The 12,632-nt window shown below is 51.8% G+C and overlaps 1 protein-coding gene across 7 annotated transcripts in view; it reads right to left on the bottom strand.

Annotated features, from left to right (window-relative positions):
* Positions 1–218: 218 nt before the first annotated feature.
* Positions 219–12,632, bottom strand: part of TMEM63C (transmembrane protein 63C) — a 40,220-nt gene continuing 27,806 nt past the window's right edge. For all 7 annotated transcript variants that reach the window (XM_060181326.1, XM_016191313.2, XM_060181327.1 and 4 more), the window contains 6 exons: positions 12,203–12,365; positions 11,895–12,000; positions 11,205–11,372; positions 7,167–7,276; positions 6,095–6,166; positions 219–875 (listed from right to left, as the gene is read on the bottom strand). In XM_060181326.1, coding sequence (XP_060037309.1) covers positions 672–875; positions 6,095–6,166; positions 7,167–7,276; positions 11,205–11,372; positions 11,895–12,000; positions 12,203–12,365 — 823 coding nt within the window. In that variant the 3' untranslated portion in view covers positions 219–671. The remainder of the gene's footprint in view (positions 876–6,094; positions 6,167–7,166; positions 7,277–11,204; positions 11,373–11,894; positions 12,001–12,202; positions 12,366–12,632) is intronic.

Consider the following 12,632-nt stretch of genomic DNA (forward strand, 5'->3'; position numbering starts at 1 on the left):
TGCGTGTGTACATGTGAGTGTGTGTGTTATGTGTGTGTGCATGTGAGTATGCATGTGTGTGTGCAGGTGAGTGTGTGAGTATGCGTGTGTGCATGTGAGTGTGCAAGTGAGTATGTGCACTCCAGGAAGCACACCTAGTGTCCCACCACTGATGGCGGGGAGCCCCCCTGAACCAGATGTGTGCCCCACCCTCTGGTCTCCAGCCAAGGCCGCCCTCGTCCAGTGTACACAGTCGTTTTAATGAACGAGCAAGCCAGCCCAGCACTGTCGCCAGGAAAGAATGGTGGTGTTCTGTCCTGCAGCTTAGGGCCACCGGCCGTGCAGAGGGACAAGAGGTGTGATGCTCCCCTCGGGTCTGGGCCCGGCACCCCCCAAATCCGCCAGTGTGGCCGCCTTCTCCTCTCAGAGCTCCGTGGGGACCCCATTGTGGCCACCTGCATCTTCTGGTGGGCCAGGCCCAGCCATGCCCATACTGGCTCTGACGGCAGAGCAGGGGGCCAGGGAACCAGGGCAACTGGTGGAAGGGGTGAGACCCCACATCCTGGTCTCCACACACAAGCCAGCCTCTTCAGGCCGGGTGCCAGCCCCTCCTCCGAGCAGCCTCCCTGGCAGCGAGAAACGTCCCTCGGGGCACCCCTCCCGAGTCTGCCTGGGTGCAGGCCTGGGGTCCATCATGGGTGTTGCCCGTCTCCTGCCAGCTCCGGCCCCTCCTGGAGCTCGGCCGTGTCCAGCTCATTGCTGTCGGGGAAGGCTGTGGCCTGCGGCTCTGGGTTCTCGGGGGGCGGCCGGCTAATGCTGCCGTAAGTCTGGCGGGATGAGGTCGAGCTGGGCGTCAGGGGAAGCTCCGGCTCCTGCAGCACCGTGGCCACGTACAGCTGTGAGGACAGAGGGGCCGGGTCATGCCTGGAACCCCTCCTGGAGCCTCGCCCCAGCCCCAGCCCAGGCCCGCCTGCTTCCACAGCGGCCTGCGTCACTCTGGGCCATTCAAGTACGTCCCGGCCTCAGCTTAGTCCTCAAGTATCCTCCCTCACTCCTTGACCTCCATCCAGGCTGAGCTGGGTGGAGAGGAGCCCAGGGCCCCTACCCTGCTCTGGACACTTCTCAGGGCACCCCACACCCCTCCCTGAGGAAATAGGCTGCCCCCTTCCCCCCTCCCAGACAGCTCTTGGTGGTCCAGTGATCTGTGGGAGACACTTCTGGGACTGCAAAGCAGCTCCTCATTTTGGAGACAGACAGACAAACAGCTATGGGGGAGAAGCCAGCCCTCCCTACAGGGCTTGGCCTTTGGGAAGACCAGACCTCATCTGAGGCAGGACCACTCTCCCTGGAGAAGATTCCAGACGTTAACCGAACACCCAGGCCAGCTGGCCCCTCCCATTGTCACTCGGGGACAAACAGAACGTTCTGTGTCACCTGTGTGATGATTGACGTGCCCCTGCAAGGTGGTAGAGCCCCGGGTGGAGCTTAAATCTATCAAGGCTGAGGAGCTAGTTAGTGTCCAGATGACAGGAGTCTTGGGTGTGGCCATGGGAACACCAGCCAGAGACGACAGGAGCCCAAACCAAGTTAAATAGATGGGGCCACACCAAGCCAGACAGCTTTTGTGCAGCAAAAACAGCCACCACAAAAATAAAATGGCAACCTCCTGGGCCAGGGAGACAACATCATGGTTCTGCAAAAAGACTCCCCTGCCTGAGACTCTGAAGTCCCAGGTTCAATCTCCAGCACCACCATCAGCTGGAGCTGATCAGGGCTCTGGGGAAACAGCAGCAAGACCAAGAGAAGGTATTTGCACATCATACATCAGACAAAGGGTAACCATCCAAAATGTGAAAAGGACAAGTATAATTCAGCACAAACAGCCCGACAAAAAATGGGGCAGAACCTTCGGAAGGCAGTATGGAGAGTCCTTGAACAAACAAAAATGGAATTACCTCATGACCCAGTGATAACACTCAGACATTTACCCAAAGGACACTCAGACTCTAGTTTGAAGGGACATGTGCACCCCTATGTTCACAGCTGAATTATTCACAATAGCCAAGGAGTGGAAGCAGCCTAAATGCCCACCAGCAGATGACTGGCTAAAGAAGTTATGGGAATATTACTCTGCAGTCAAAAGATCAGATTATGTTCTTTGGGACAAAGTGAATGGAACTGGGGGTGCTTATGCTTAGCAAAAGAAGTAAAGAAAGATCGGGAGTCGGGCGGTAGCGCAGTGGGTTAAACGCAGGTGGTGGAAAGCACAAGGACCGGCATAAGGATTCCGGTTCGAGCCCCCGGCTCCCCACCTGCAGGGAGGTCGCTTCACAATCAGTGAAGCAGGTCTGCAGGTGTCTGTCTTTCTCTCCTCCTCTCTGTCTTCCCCTCCTCTCTCCATTTCTCTCTGTCCTATCCAACAACAACAACATCAATAACAACAATAATAACTACAACAAGAAAACAACAAGGGCAACAAAAGGGAATATTTTTAATTAAAAAAAAAGAAGCAAAGAGATGAAAGAAAACTACTGGATGGGTTTCACTCATCTGTGGAATCTAGAGAAGTGAAACACATGAACTTGGAAAAAAAATAGAACTGTGTTTAAGACTTGGGAGAACTCTGGTTGTTATCTTTGGGAGGTGGAAGGATGGGGGCACAGAACTCTGGCGGTGGCTGCGGTGTGGAACTAGATCATCGTCTTATAATCTTATAACCCAAATCTTATAATCTTCATCACAAATTTTTAAAAATGAAAAAAAAAAAAAAAAGAGGCAGACGATGTGAACAGATTCCCCTCCAAGGGAGACCTAGGCATTAGGGTGTGAGCCCAGCGGTAGAACACAGGACATACACATGCAGTCAGTGGTCCCAGTTCAGCTAACAATGTGCTTGCTGCAGCTGACAGCCATGAGGCCTCCTACTCTGTCTCTCATAAAAAAATAGACATGACCAATGGGCACAGGAAAAAATGTCTCACCACTCCTCAACAGACTCTTACAAAAAAAAAAAACTATTTTAGAGGGGAGAGAGACACGCCTCACAGTGCTGCCCCACCATCCACAGAGTCTCCTCTGGTGCCTTGGGACTCCCATGTGGTGCTGGGGTAAGTACCTGGTTCAGGTAAGGCAAGGACAGTCTTGCGCATGGTCGGTGGGAATGTCTACTGACAGATCCTCTTCAGGAAACAGTACGGATACTCTTGAAAAACTCCAAGTAGAAACATGACCTCAGCCCTTAGCCGAAAAATATGAAGATGTGAGCTTGCAAAGACTTCTGTATCCTGTGTTCACAGTACCATCACTCATGATAGACAAGATGTAGCCAAGATGCCCATTCACGGGGGACTGGATAGAGGAATGATGGCTAGCTACTCAACAGAACACTACTCAGCTATGAAAAAGGTGAAGCCTAGTCATTTCCAAGTTCATGTGACAGCAGAGAGAGGACCAGAGGTGCTTATGCTAAGTGACTCCAGTCAGAAAGGGGAAGACAGTCATTGGATGGTTTCACAAATAACCAACACAAATACACACACACACACACACACACACACACCTCAGAGATTCTGAAAAAGATGGAGGCTACAAGGAGGTAAGAGGGGTATGGGGGGAGGGGGTTCTAGAACTCTTGACGGTAAGGTTTATGCATGCAGACAGCTGAGATGCCAAGCTCCAGAAATCAATGGCAGACCAATAGTTTTCTAATTTTTAAAAGTGAATCCCATCCCCTTAAGAACTATGCCAGAAAAATTTAGAAGGTGAGACATTTTGCTAGAGAACTGACTTGTCGTTCCACAAGTCAAAGTAACATTACACAAGGGGTCTGGCGGTGGCACATCTGGTTGAGCGCACACATTATAGTGCAAAAGGACCCAGGTTCAAGTCCACCTGCAGGGGGAAAGCTTCACGAGCCGTGAAGCAGGGCTGCAGGTGTCTCTCTGTCTCTATCTCACTCTCTCTCTCTCTCCCTTCTCAACTTATCTCTGTCTCTATCCAATAATAAATATATAAAAATAACATTATGTAATAGGTAATGTAAAATATATCATATATAATATACAAATAAACTAATAATATAATAACCAATAATAAACTAGTTACTACTGTTAAATGGTGCTAACAACACACATACAAATAGAAAAGGGACAAGCATGGATGGTGGATTAACCTAGCAGGCACTGGACTGGATTGTGGTTTGTACATGTTTAGAAACACATTCCTGAGGGGGCTGGGTGGTGGCACATGTGCTGAGTGCCATGCACAAGGACCTGGGTTTAAGTCCCCACTCCTCACCTGTAGGCTGTAGGGGTGGGGGATATTTCATGAGCAGTGAAGCAAGGTGGCAAGCCTCTCTCTCTCTTTCTCTTTTCCTCTCCCTCTCCCTCTCTTTCTCTCTCTCCTTTATCTCCCCTTCTCTCTCAATTCCTCTGTCCTAGCAAATAAGTGAAAAAATAAACCTTTTTTATGTGTATTATTTAATTTTTTTTCTAAATTATCTTTATTTATTGGAATAGAGACAGCCAGAAATGGAGAGGGAAGGGGGTAATAGAGAGGGAGAGAGACAGAGAGACACCTGCAGCCCTGCTACAACATTTGCAAAGCTTTCCCTATGCCACAGGAAACTGGCGGCTTGAACCTGGGTCCTTGAGTCTAGTAAAATGTACACTCTACCAGATGCACCACCACTTGGCCCCACTTTTTGTTTAAAGGAAGATATTTCTGGAATACTTCAGGGAATCTGAATCTGAACCTGCTGTTCTAATAGTTAGAAATTCAGGATATAGGACTCTGAATATCATCTCACTTTAGCAAGGTCGTATCTATAGGTACATCTAGGCTATTTTCCTATACCATACTGTAACAATGACAGATTACGACATCAAGTCCATTCTGCTAATGTTTATTAAAGCGTAGGCTTTAGCGTCAGACATATGTAGTCTAAACGATGCCACTTCCTTGCTTAGTGCCTGGGGTCTAAGCTCACCTCCCCTTTCCAAGCCTCAGTTTCCCTGTGGAGAAAAATGAGAAATACTTCCTGCTCTGGAGGCTTGTCAAAAAGAGTAGGGGGCCAGGCAGTGATGGTACCCTGTAGAACGCACATCTTACCATGCACAAGGATCTGGGTTCAAGTCCCTGCCCGCCCCCGCAAGGGGGAAGCTTCATGAGTGATGAAGCAGGGCTGCAGGTGTCTCCCCTTATCTCTTCTTCCATTTTCAATTCCTCTCTGCCTCTACCCAAAATAAGTAGATACAATATTTTTAAAATTTCTTTAAAAAGCATAACGGAATGGAAGAGAACAGAAGCACATCTGCCCCTCAGGACAGAGACGATTCCAATAACCGTTAGTTAATAACATTCCAAGAGAGGTCAGGTGGTTGAGGATCCAGGGAGAGGCCACAGGGAGAGCGTTTCCTGTGCTGAAACCTTTTAGCTTCTGGACAGAAGCGCCTCCTCCCCACTCCCTGCGACAATGTGACGTCATATGCAGAGGTTGCCACCATTCCTGGCCCCTGACACCCTGCTCTCCCGCCATGCCTAACACCCTTTCCAGTTCCCCAAACGCTCCCACCTCTGTCTTTCGGGACTTGACACAGGCTTTGCCTCTTTCTGGAATGCTCTTCCCTGCACACCCTACCCCACCCGGTGGCCTCTACTCTCACTCCTGGGGTCATGTAAGAGAACACCTTCTCTGGGAAGCCTTCTCTGACTTCCCAGGTTGGCAGGTGCCCTTCTCCAGTGCTCCTGGCACAGGGGCACGGGCTGAGGTGTGGGCGAGCCTCTCTGCTGTGCTAGCGGGCTGGTACCCGGCCCGGCCCTGCCTCATCACTCTGTGGGCCTGCTCTGCCACCTGGCACCTAGATCGGGTTTGCCCTGACCTTTCTCAGCCTCTCTGAGCTCCTTCTAGAGACTGTCCGGGGCTTCCTGGGTCTTCTATCTTCCCGGCTCCTCAGCCAGGGCCACGGCAGCAATCTGACCTGGGCCAAGTCCGGTGGCATCAGAGGAGAGTGCCCAGGGTCGCCCCCCACCCCGGCCCTGTCCCGAGGCTGCTGGAGCCCGGTCCTGCAGGTGTCCGGGCCTGCACCCCCCACCCCCGGGGCAGGCCCTGACTCACAAGGGAGGTGGGTGTAGATGACGTGCTGCTTGGCTCCATGTCGAACACCGAGTCTGCCTCATCCTCCGGCTGCTACATGAGGGAGAGACACGGGGTCACACGGTGAGGGGCTGCCCACCTCCCTCCCCACAGACCAGCTCCCATGTCTGGGTCTCCAAAGTTAATCGACTTCTTAAATAAGACAGAAAGAAACTCAGAAGGAAAGAGGAAATAGAGACACCTGCAGCCCTGAAAACAGAGACAGAGAGACACCTGCAGCCCTGCTCCACAGCTCATGAAGCTTCCTTCCTGCAGGCTTGAACCCGGGTCCTTGAGCAGGGTATGTGCACACTCAACCGGGTGCATCACCTCTCAGCTCCTAGCCACCCCCAGATTCCATTAATCTGTTTCTCTGTTTCTCCAGATCTTCAGCCTGGTGAAGCCCAGGGGAACACAGAGAGGATGGACCCCCTGGGGAGACCCTTCTAGAATGTTCCCTTCCCAAGGACCACAGTGGGAGAGGTCATCGAAGTTGGGGTTCAAGTGGGAGCTTCTCTGGCTAAAGCCCACTGGGACTCACCCTGGGTGGGGTGGGGGGCATGTAGATGACCCCAGGACAGACTGAGCTGGCGCTCACAATTTTGCTGGGCTGGGTGTGGATGCTTCACTATCTGGTAACCACCAGGCCCCATGGGCAGAGCCAAGGTAGTCACAGCCCCTGAGGGGCTTCCCCTCCAAGCAGCCTCAAGCTCAAGATCCTGGGGTTCTTCTTTTTTAATTGTGCTTATTTATTTTAGAGAGAGAGAGAGAGGACCGAGACCAGAGCCTTGCTCAGCTTTGGCTGATGGTGGTGTTGGGGACTGAACCTAGGATCTCAGAGCCGCAGGCAAGAAAGCAGACCCTGGATTCTTAAGAGCCATAAGAAAAGGGTGCCAGGCAGTAGCGTACCCAGTTGAGCGCAACTGTTACCATGTACAAGGACTCGGGTTCTAAACCCTTAGTCCCAGAATCCTCTAGAAGCCAGCCAGGGGAGCCTGGTGCTGGGCCCCTGAGGCTGGGGCTCAGTGGGGGGGCAGGCAGACTGGCAGCTTACCTGGTAGGGAGGCATGGTACGTAACTTCCCCAGGAAGGTGCCCAGGCAGGCGATGATCACTGACAAGACCAGGATGGCCAAGCAGAAGAAGGTGAGGCTGTGGAAGGTGCCTGCCGAGGAAGGGGCATCAGGGCTGGGCTAGACTCACCCCACCTACCAGGAGCCTGGGGCCCCTCAGCATCTCCACAGGGGCTGTGAACCTGGGCAAAGAGACTCTGGCCCAGCCTCTTTCTGCCTCCCTCCCTCCCTCTATCCCTCCCTCCCTCTTCTCTCTCTCTTTTAAAAACATATTTTTTTAGGGGAGAATGAAGATTCAGAACTCTGGTGGTGGGAATGGTGTCAAACCCCTGTCGACATGTAATTCTGTAATATAAAAATATATCAGAAATTAATTAATTTTAAAACTTAGTATTATTGGATAGAGACAGATAGAGATTGAAGGGGAAAATGGAGAGGGAGAGAGACAGAGAGACACCTTTCCCTCTGCAGGTGAGGACCAGGGACTTGAACCTGGATCCTTGTGCACTGTAATGTGTGCTACCCACCGCCTGCCTGCCCCCATCTTTCTCTCTAAGATTTATCAATGGAAGAGAGAACTGGAGCACCATGACTCTGGCACCTGTGATACCAGAGACTGAACCCGGAACCTCACACTTGAGAGTCCAACACCTTCTCCACTGCACCACCTCCCAGGATGCCCCAACTCTCCTCCTGATAATTTGGATCAATGAGTGTGGCATGACACCATCCCTCTGAATTATGAGACCAGTTTAGAAGCTGGCACTTGCAGACTCCAGAATTGAAATACCCAGTGGACACATCAGACAACTCTTAGATGGAGTAGGGCTAGATGTATATTTAAAAGCTTTTCCTTATTTATTTATTTATTGCCACCAAGGTTATTGCTGGGGCTTGGCACTAGGAATCCACCCACTCCCATTAGTCATTCCATCCCCCTCCCTTTTATTTAAAAGTATATTTATTTATTTCTTTATTCCCTTTTGTTGCCCTTGTTGTTTTATTGTTGTAGTTATTATTGTTGTTATTGATGTTGTCATTGTTGGATAGGACAGAGAGAAATGGAGAGAGGAGGGGAAGACAGAGAGGGGGAGAGAAAGACAGACACCTGCAGACCTGCTTCACCGTCTGTGAAGCAACTCCCCTGCAGGTGGGGAGCCGGGGACTCAAACCGGGATCCTTGTGCCGGTCCTTGTGCTTTGTGCCACCTGCGCTTAACCCACTGCGCGACCGCCTGATTCCCCCTTTTTTTCTTTCTATTTTATTTGATAGGACAGAGAGAAGTTGAGAGGGAAGGGGGAGACAGAGAGACAGACAGACCTGCTCATGAAAGTGTCTGTCCCCCCACAAGTGGGGGCTGGGGGCTCGAACGCAGGTCTTCGCGCACTGCAACTTGTGCGCATACCTGGCCCCTTTTGCTAATTTTGCATCTATTTATTGAATAGAGTCGGAGAAGTTGAAAGGGAAGGAGGAGAGAGACAGAGAGATACCTGCAGCCCTGCTTCACCGCTCATGAAGCTTCCTCCCCTGCAGGTGGGGACCAGAGACTTGAACTGGGTCCTTGTGCCTTGTAATGTGAGAGCTTAACCAAGTGCGCCATCTCTTGGCCCCTCTCTCTCCTTTCTCTCTCTCTTTTTTCTTTTCCTCCTTCCCCTCCTCCTCCTCTTTCTTTTTAATGAAATAGAGATACAGAGAGAAACATCTAGAGACAAGTCTTCCTCAGCTGTGCTGATGGTGGGTGGTGCTGGTGACTGAAGCTGGGACTTCGGAGCCTCCGGCAGGAGAGTCTTTTGCAGAAGCGCCATGCTGCCGCCCAGCCTCCTCGTGTCTTACAAGTGAGTATACAGCTCATGACTGTTGCTGAGCATCTGGGCTGCTTGCAGATTTGGCCTCTTACAAACTGCTGCTGCGAGCCCAGGTGTGCATGGGTCTCTTCAGAACCCAGGTGTGTTTGTATTATCTGGGAGAATCCCGAGACACTTCCCAGGCCTTTAACTTGACCGTCCCCACTGTGTGAAGAAGGGAAAGCTTGCTTTCCTTCCTCTCCCGAGACACAGTTGTATGTGGACCATAAGCACTCGTGTCACCACCAATTGCCTTTTCTTTCACTGAGAGAATGTCACTGTCACATTGTAGCTTCACATCTCCCCATATGTCTCTTGGCATGATCCCCATCCATGTTCCATCCGTGTTGTGGTAAGAGACGCAATATCATCTCTTTTTTTATAGCTGAGTAATATTTCACAGTATATATATACATATATTTATACAACATTTTTATTTGCCACCAAGGTCAGTGCCTTTTTCTTGTTCTTTCTCTTTTTTGATAGGACAGAGATAAACTGAGAGGAGAAGAGGCCAGGCAGTGGTGAGTGCACTTGGTTAAGTGCACACATGACAGTGTGCAAGGCCCAGGGTTCAAGCTCCTGGTCCCTACCTGCAGGAGGAAAATTTCATGAGTGGTGAAGCAGGGCTGCAGGTATCACTGTCTCTCTCCTTTCTACCCCCCCTTCTCAATTTCTCTCTGTCTCTATCCAAATAACAAATGAGTAAAAATATTTTTAAAAGGGGGGTCGGGCAGCGGTGCAGTGGGTTAAGCGCATGTAGTGCAAAGCGCAAGGACTGGCGAAAGGATCCCGGTTTGAGCCCCCGGCTCCCCACCTGCAGGGGAGTCGCTTCACAGGCGGTGAAGCAGGTCTGCAGGTGTCTGTCTTTCTCTCCCTCTCTCTGTCTTCCCCTCCTCTCTCCATTTCTCTCTGTCCTATCCAACAACAAACAACATCAACAATGGCAATAATAATAACCACAACACGGTTACAACAACAAGGGCACCAAAAGGGGGAAAAACGGCCTCCAGGAGCGGTGGATTCATGGTGCAGGCACCGAGCCCAGCAATAACCCTGGAGGAAAAAAAAAAATTAAGAAAGAAAGAAAAAGAAATCAAAGAGGGGTAGAGAGAGACACCTGCAGCCCTGCTTCACCACTGACAAGACTTCTCTTTCTCTCTCTCTATACCCCTCTCAGTTTCTCTACAGATGAGTGGTTAGAGAATCATGATACATATACACAACACTGACTTGTAAGACATGATTAGAACAGGGGATAGCACAGAGGTTCTGCAAACACTCTCCTGCCTGCGGCTCTGAGGTCCCAGGTTCAATCCCCAGCACCACCATCAGCCAGAGATGAGCAGGGCTATCTCTATATCTTTCTTTCTCTATCTCTCTTTCAGAGGAAGAAAGGAAGAAAGAAAAAAGAAAGAAAGAAAGAAAGAAAGAAAGAAAGAAAGAGGGAGGGAGGGAGGGAGGGAAGGAAGGAAGGAAGGAAGGAAGGAAGGAAGGAAGGAAGGAAGGGGACACCTGCTGTAAGTCTGAAGGAACTGGAAGTGGGGACTGGGTGTGGGGGAGGGCTGGACTCCAGGGCAAAGGGTGGAGGTGGGCTCTGGGCTTTGGTGAAGGGGTGCTGGTCCTTTGGTGATGGATGTGGTGCAGAATCTCTTGGTGAAGAGGTGGGAAACAGAACTCAAAAAGCCTGTGACACCTTGTAAATCAAAGGGATTGGGCGGTGGCTCAGCGGGGTAAGCGCACATAGTGTGAAGGAAGCACAAGGACCTGCGCAAGGATCCCGGCTTGAGTCCCCGGCTCCCCACCTGCAGGGGGGGTTGCTTCACAAGCAGTGAAGCAGGTCTGCAGGTGTCTCTCTCCCCCTCCTCTCTCAGTTTCTCTCTGTCCTATTCAGTAAAAATGAAAAATGGCCACCAGGAGCGGTGGATTCGTAGAGCTGGCACCAAGCTGCAGCCATAGCCCAGGAGGCCAAAAAAAATGAATAAACACCTTGTAAATCAAGGTTCCCTTTAAAAATGCATATATAGTTTAGAAGAGGAGGAGGAGGAGAGACAGGTGGCGGTGCTGGTGCAATGGGTTACAGCTCTGAGCTCTCCAGCAGGAGGTCCTGGGTTTGATGCCTGTGTGGAGGGAGAGGGGCAGGCAGAGACATGGTGTGTGGACTGGGCGCACCTACCCAGCCTCAGGATGGAGAAGAACAGCATCCAGAAGAGGCCCAGCAGCGGCGCGAACATGGCCTGGTTGACGGCGGCCATATGGATCCGCTCATTGAGCTTGGTGGGCGCGTATGAGTAGTACATGTTGTAGCGGTCGGAGGCGTGCTTCATGCACAGGTACAGCAGCCCTGGGGCACAGGGGGTGTCTCAGGGGGGGCCCAGGGTGCCAGGGCCAGGCAGGGCTCTCTGGGACCAGCTGCTTTCCCGAGGGCTCTTTCTGCCAGCCTGGGGAAGACCACACCAAGAACTTGACCCTGAGTCCTTGCACACAGTAGCGAGTGTGCTTAACTAGGCGTGCCGCCGCCCAGCTCTCTTCTCAAAATCTTTTATCTTCGTGGACAGAGAGAAACTGAGAGGGGAAGGGGGAGATACAGATGGAAAGAGACAGAGACTGCTTGTGAAGCTTTTCCCCTGCAGGTGGGGACCGGGGTATTGAACCCAGGTCCTTGCACAAGGTAACATTCGCTTAGCCAGGTATGCCACTATGCCACTGCCTGGCCCCTCATGTATTCTCTTAACACACTACCTCTGAACAGCCAGCCGGCTTCAGCTTCCTCCACAAAATGGACTCTGGCTGGCCCTCGGTTCTAGGAGGCAACGGCATGTGGGGTTCATGCCGGGGAGCCCCTGCAGGCTGGGGACAGGCTCACCGAAGGGGACGATGACGGGGCAGGTGATGCTGTAGGCCATGACCACGCTGAACACGTTCATCATCCATGCGTATTCCCGCCCGAACTGGAAGTCCATGGCCTGGTCCTGGGTGGAAGGTGGGGTCACTCGAAGGCAGCTGGGCCCCTCTGGCTTAGCATCCCCACTCCCAGGGCTGGGGACAGTGTCCCTGTCAAGTCCAGAATCCAAGATGCGCCCGCTGCACCCCTGCACCCCACACAGGGGCCCTAGAGATCCCTTCAGACCCCCGTCCCCAACACACACACCTGGCCCTTCCCCAGGCTCTCACCTTGCGGATGTGAACCCTCTCAGGCTCCGACCTGGAGAAGAAGAGGCGGATACAGTAGAGGAAGAGCGAGCCGACACGCATCAGCTCCATGCCTGTGCCGATCAGGGCCGATGTGATGACGTAGTTGACGAAGAAGGCGCCGTTGTCTGGCAGGAACACGCACCTGGTTGTGCAGAACAGTTCACCTGGGCGTTGTGCCCTGGGGAGTGACCCTCCTGGCCACTGGAGAGAGAGTGGCACCAAGGTCTCTTTCCTGCTCTCTGAGGGTATTCTTAATTTCAGATCTTTTTTAATGATTTATTATTTATGAGATAGAGATGGGAAGAAGTCAAGAGGGGAGAAGAAGATAGAGAGAAAGACAGAGAGAGACACCTCAAGTCCTGCTTCACCACTCGTGAAGCTTCCTCCCTGAAGGTGGCGACCGGGGCCG

This window comes from Erinaceus europaeus, chromosome 22, assembly GCF_950295315.1.
Source record: "Erinaceus europaeus chromosome 22, mEriEur2.1, whole genome shotgun sequence".
Lineage (NCBI taxonomy): Eukaryota > Metazoa > Chordata > Mammalia > Eulipotyphla > Erinaceidae > Erinaceus > Erinaceus europaeus.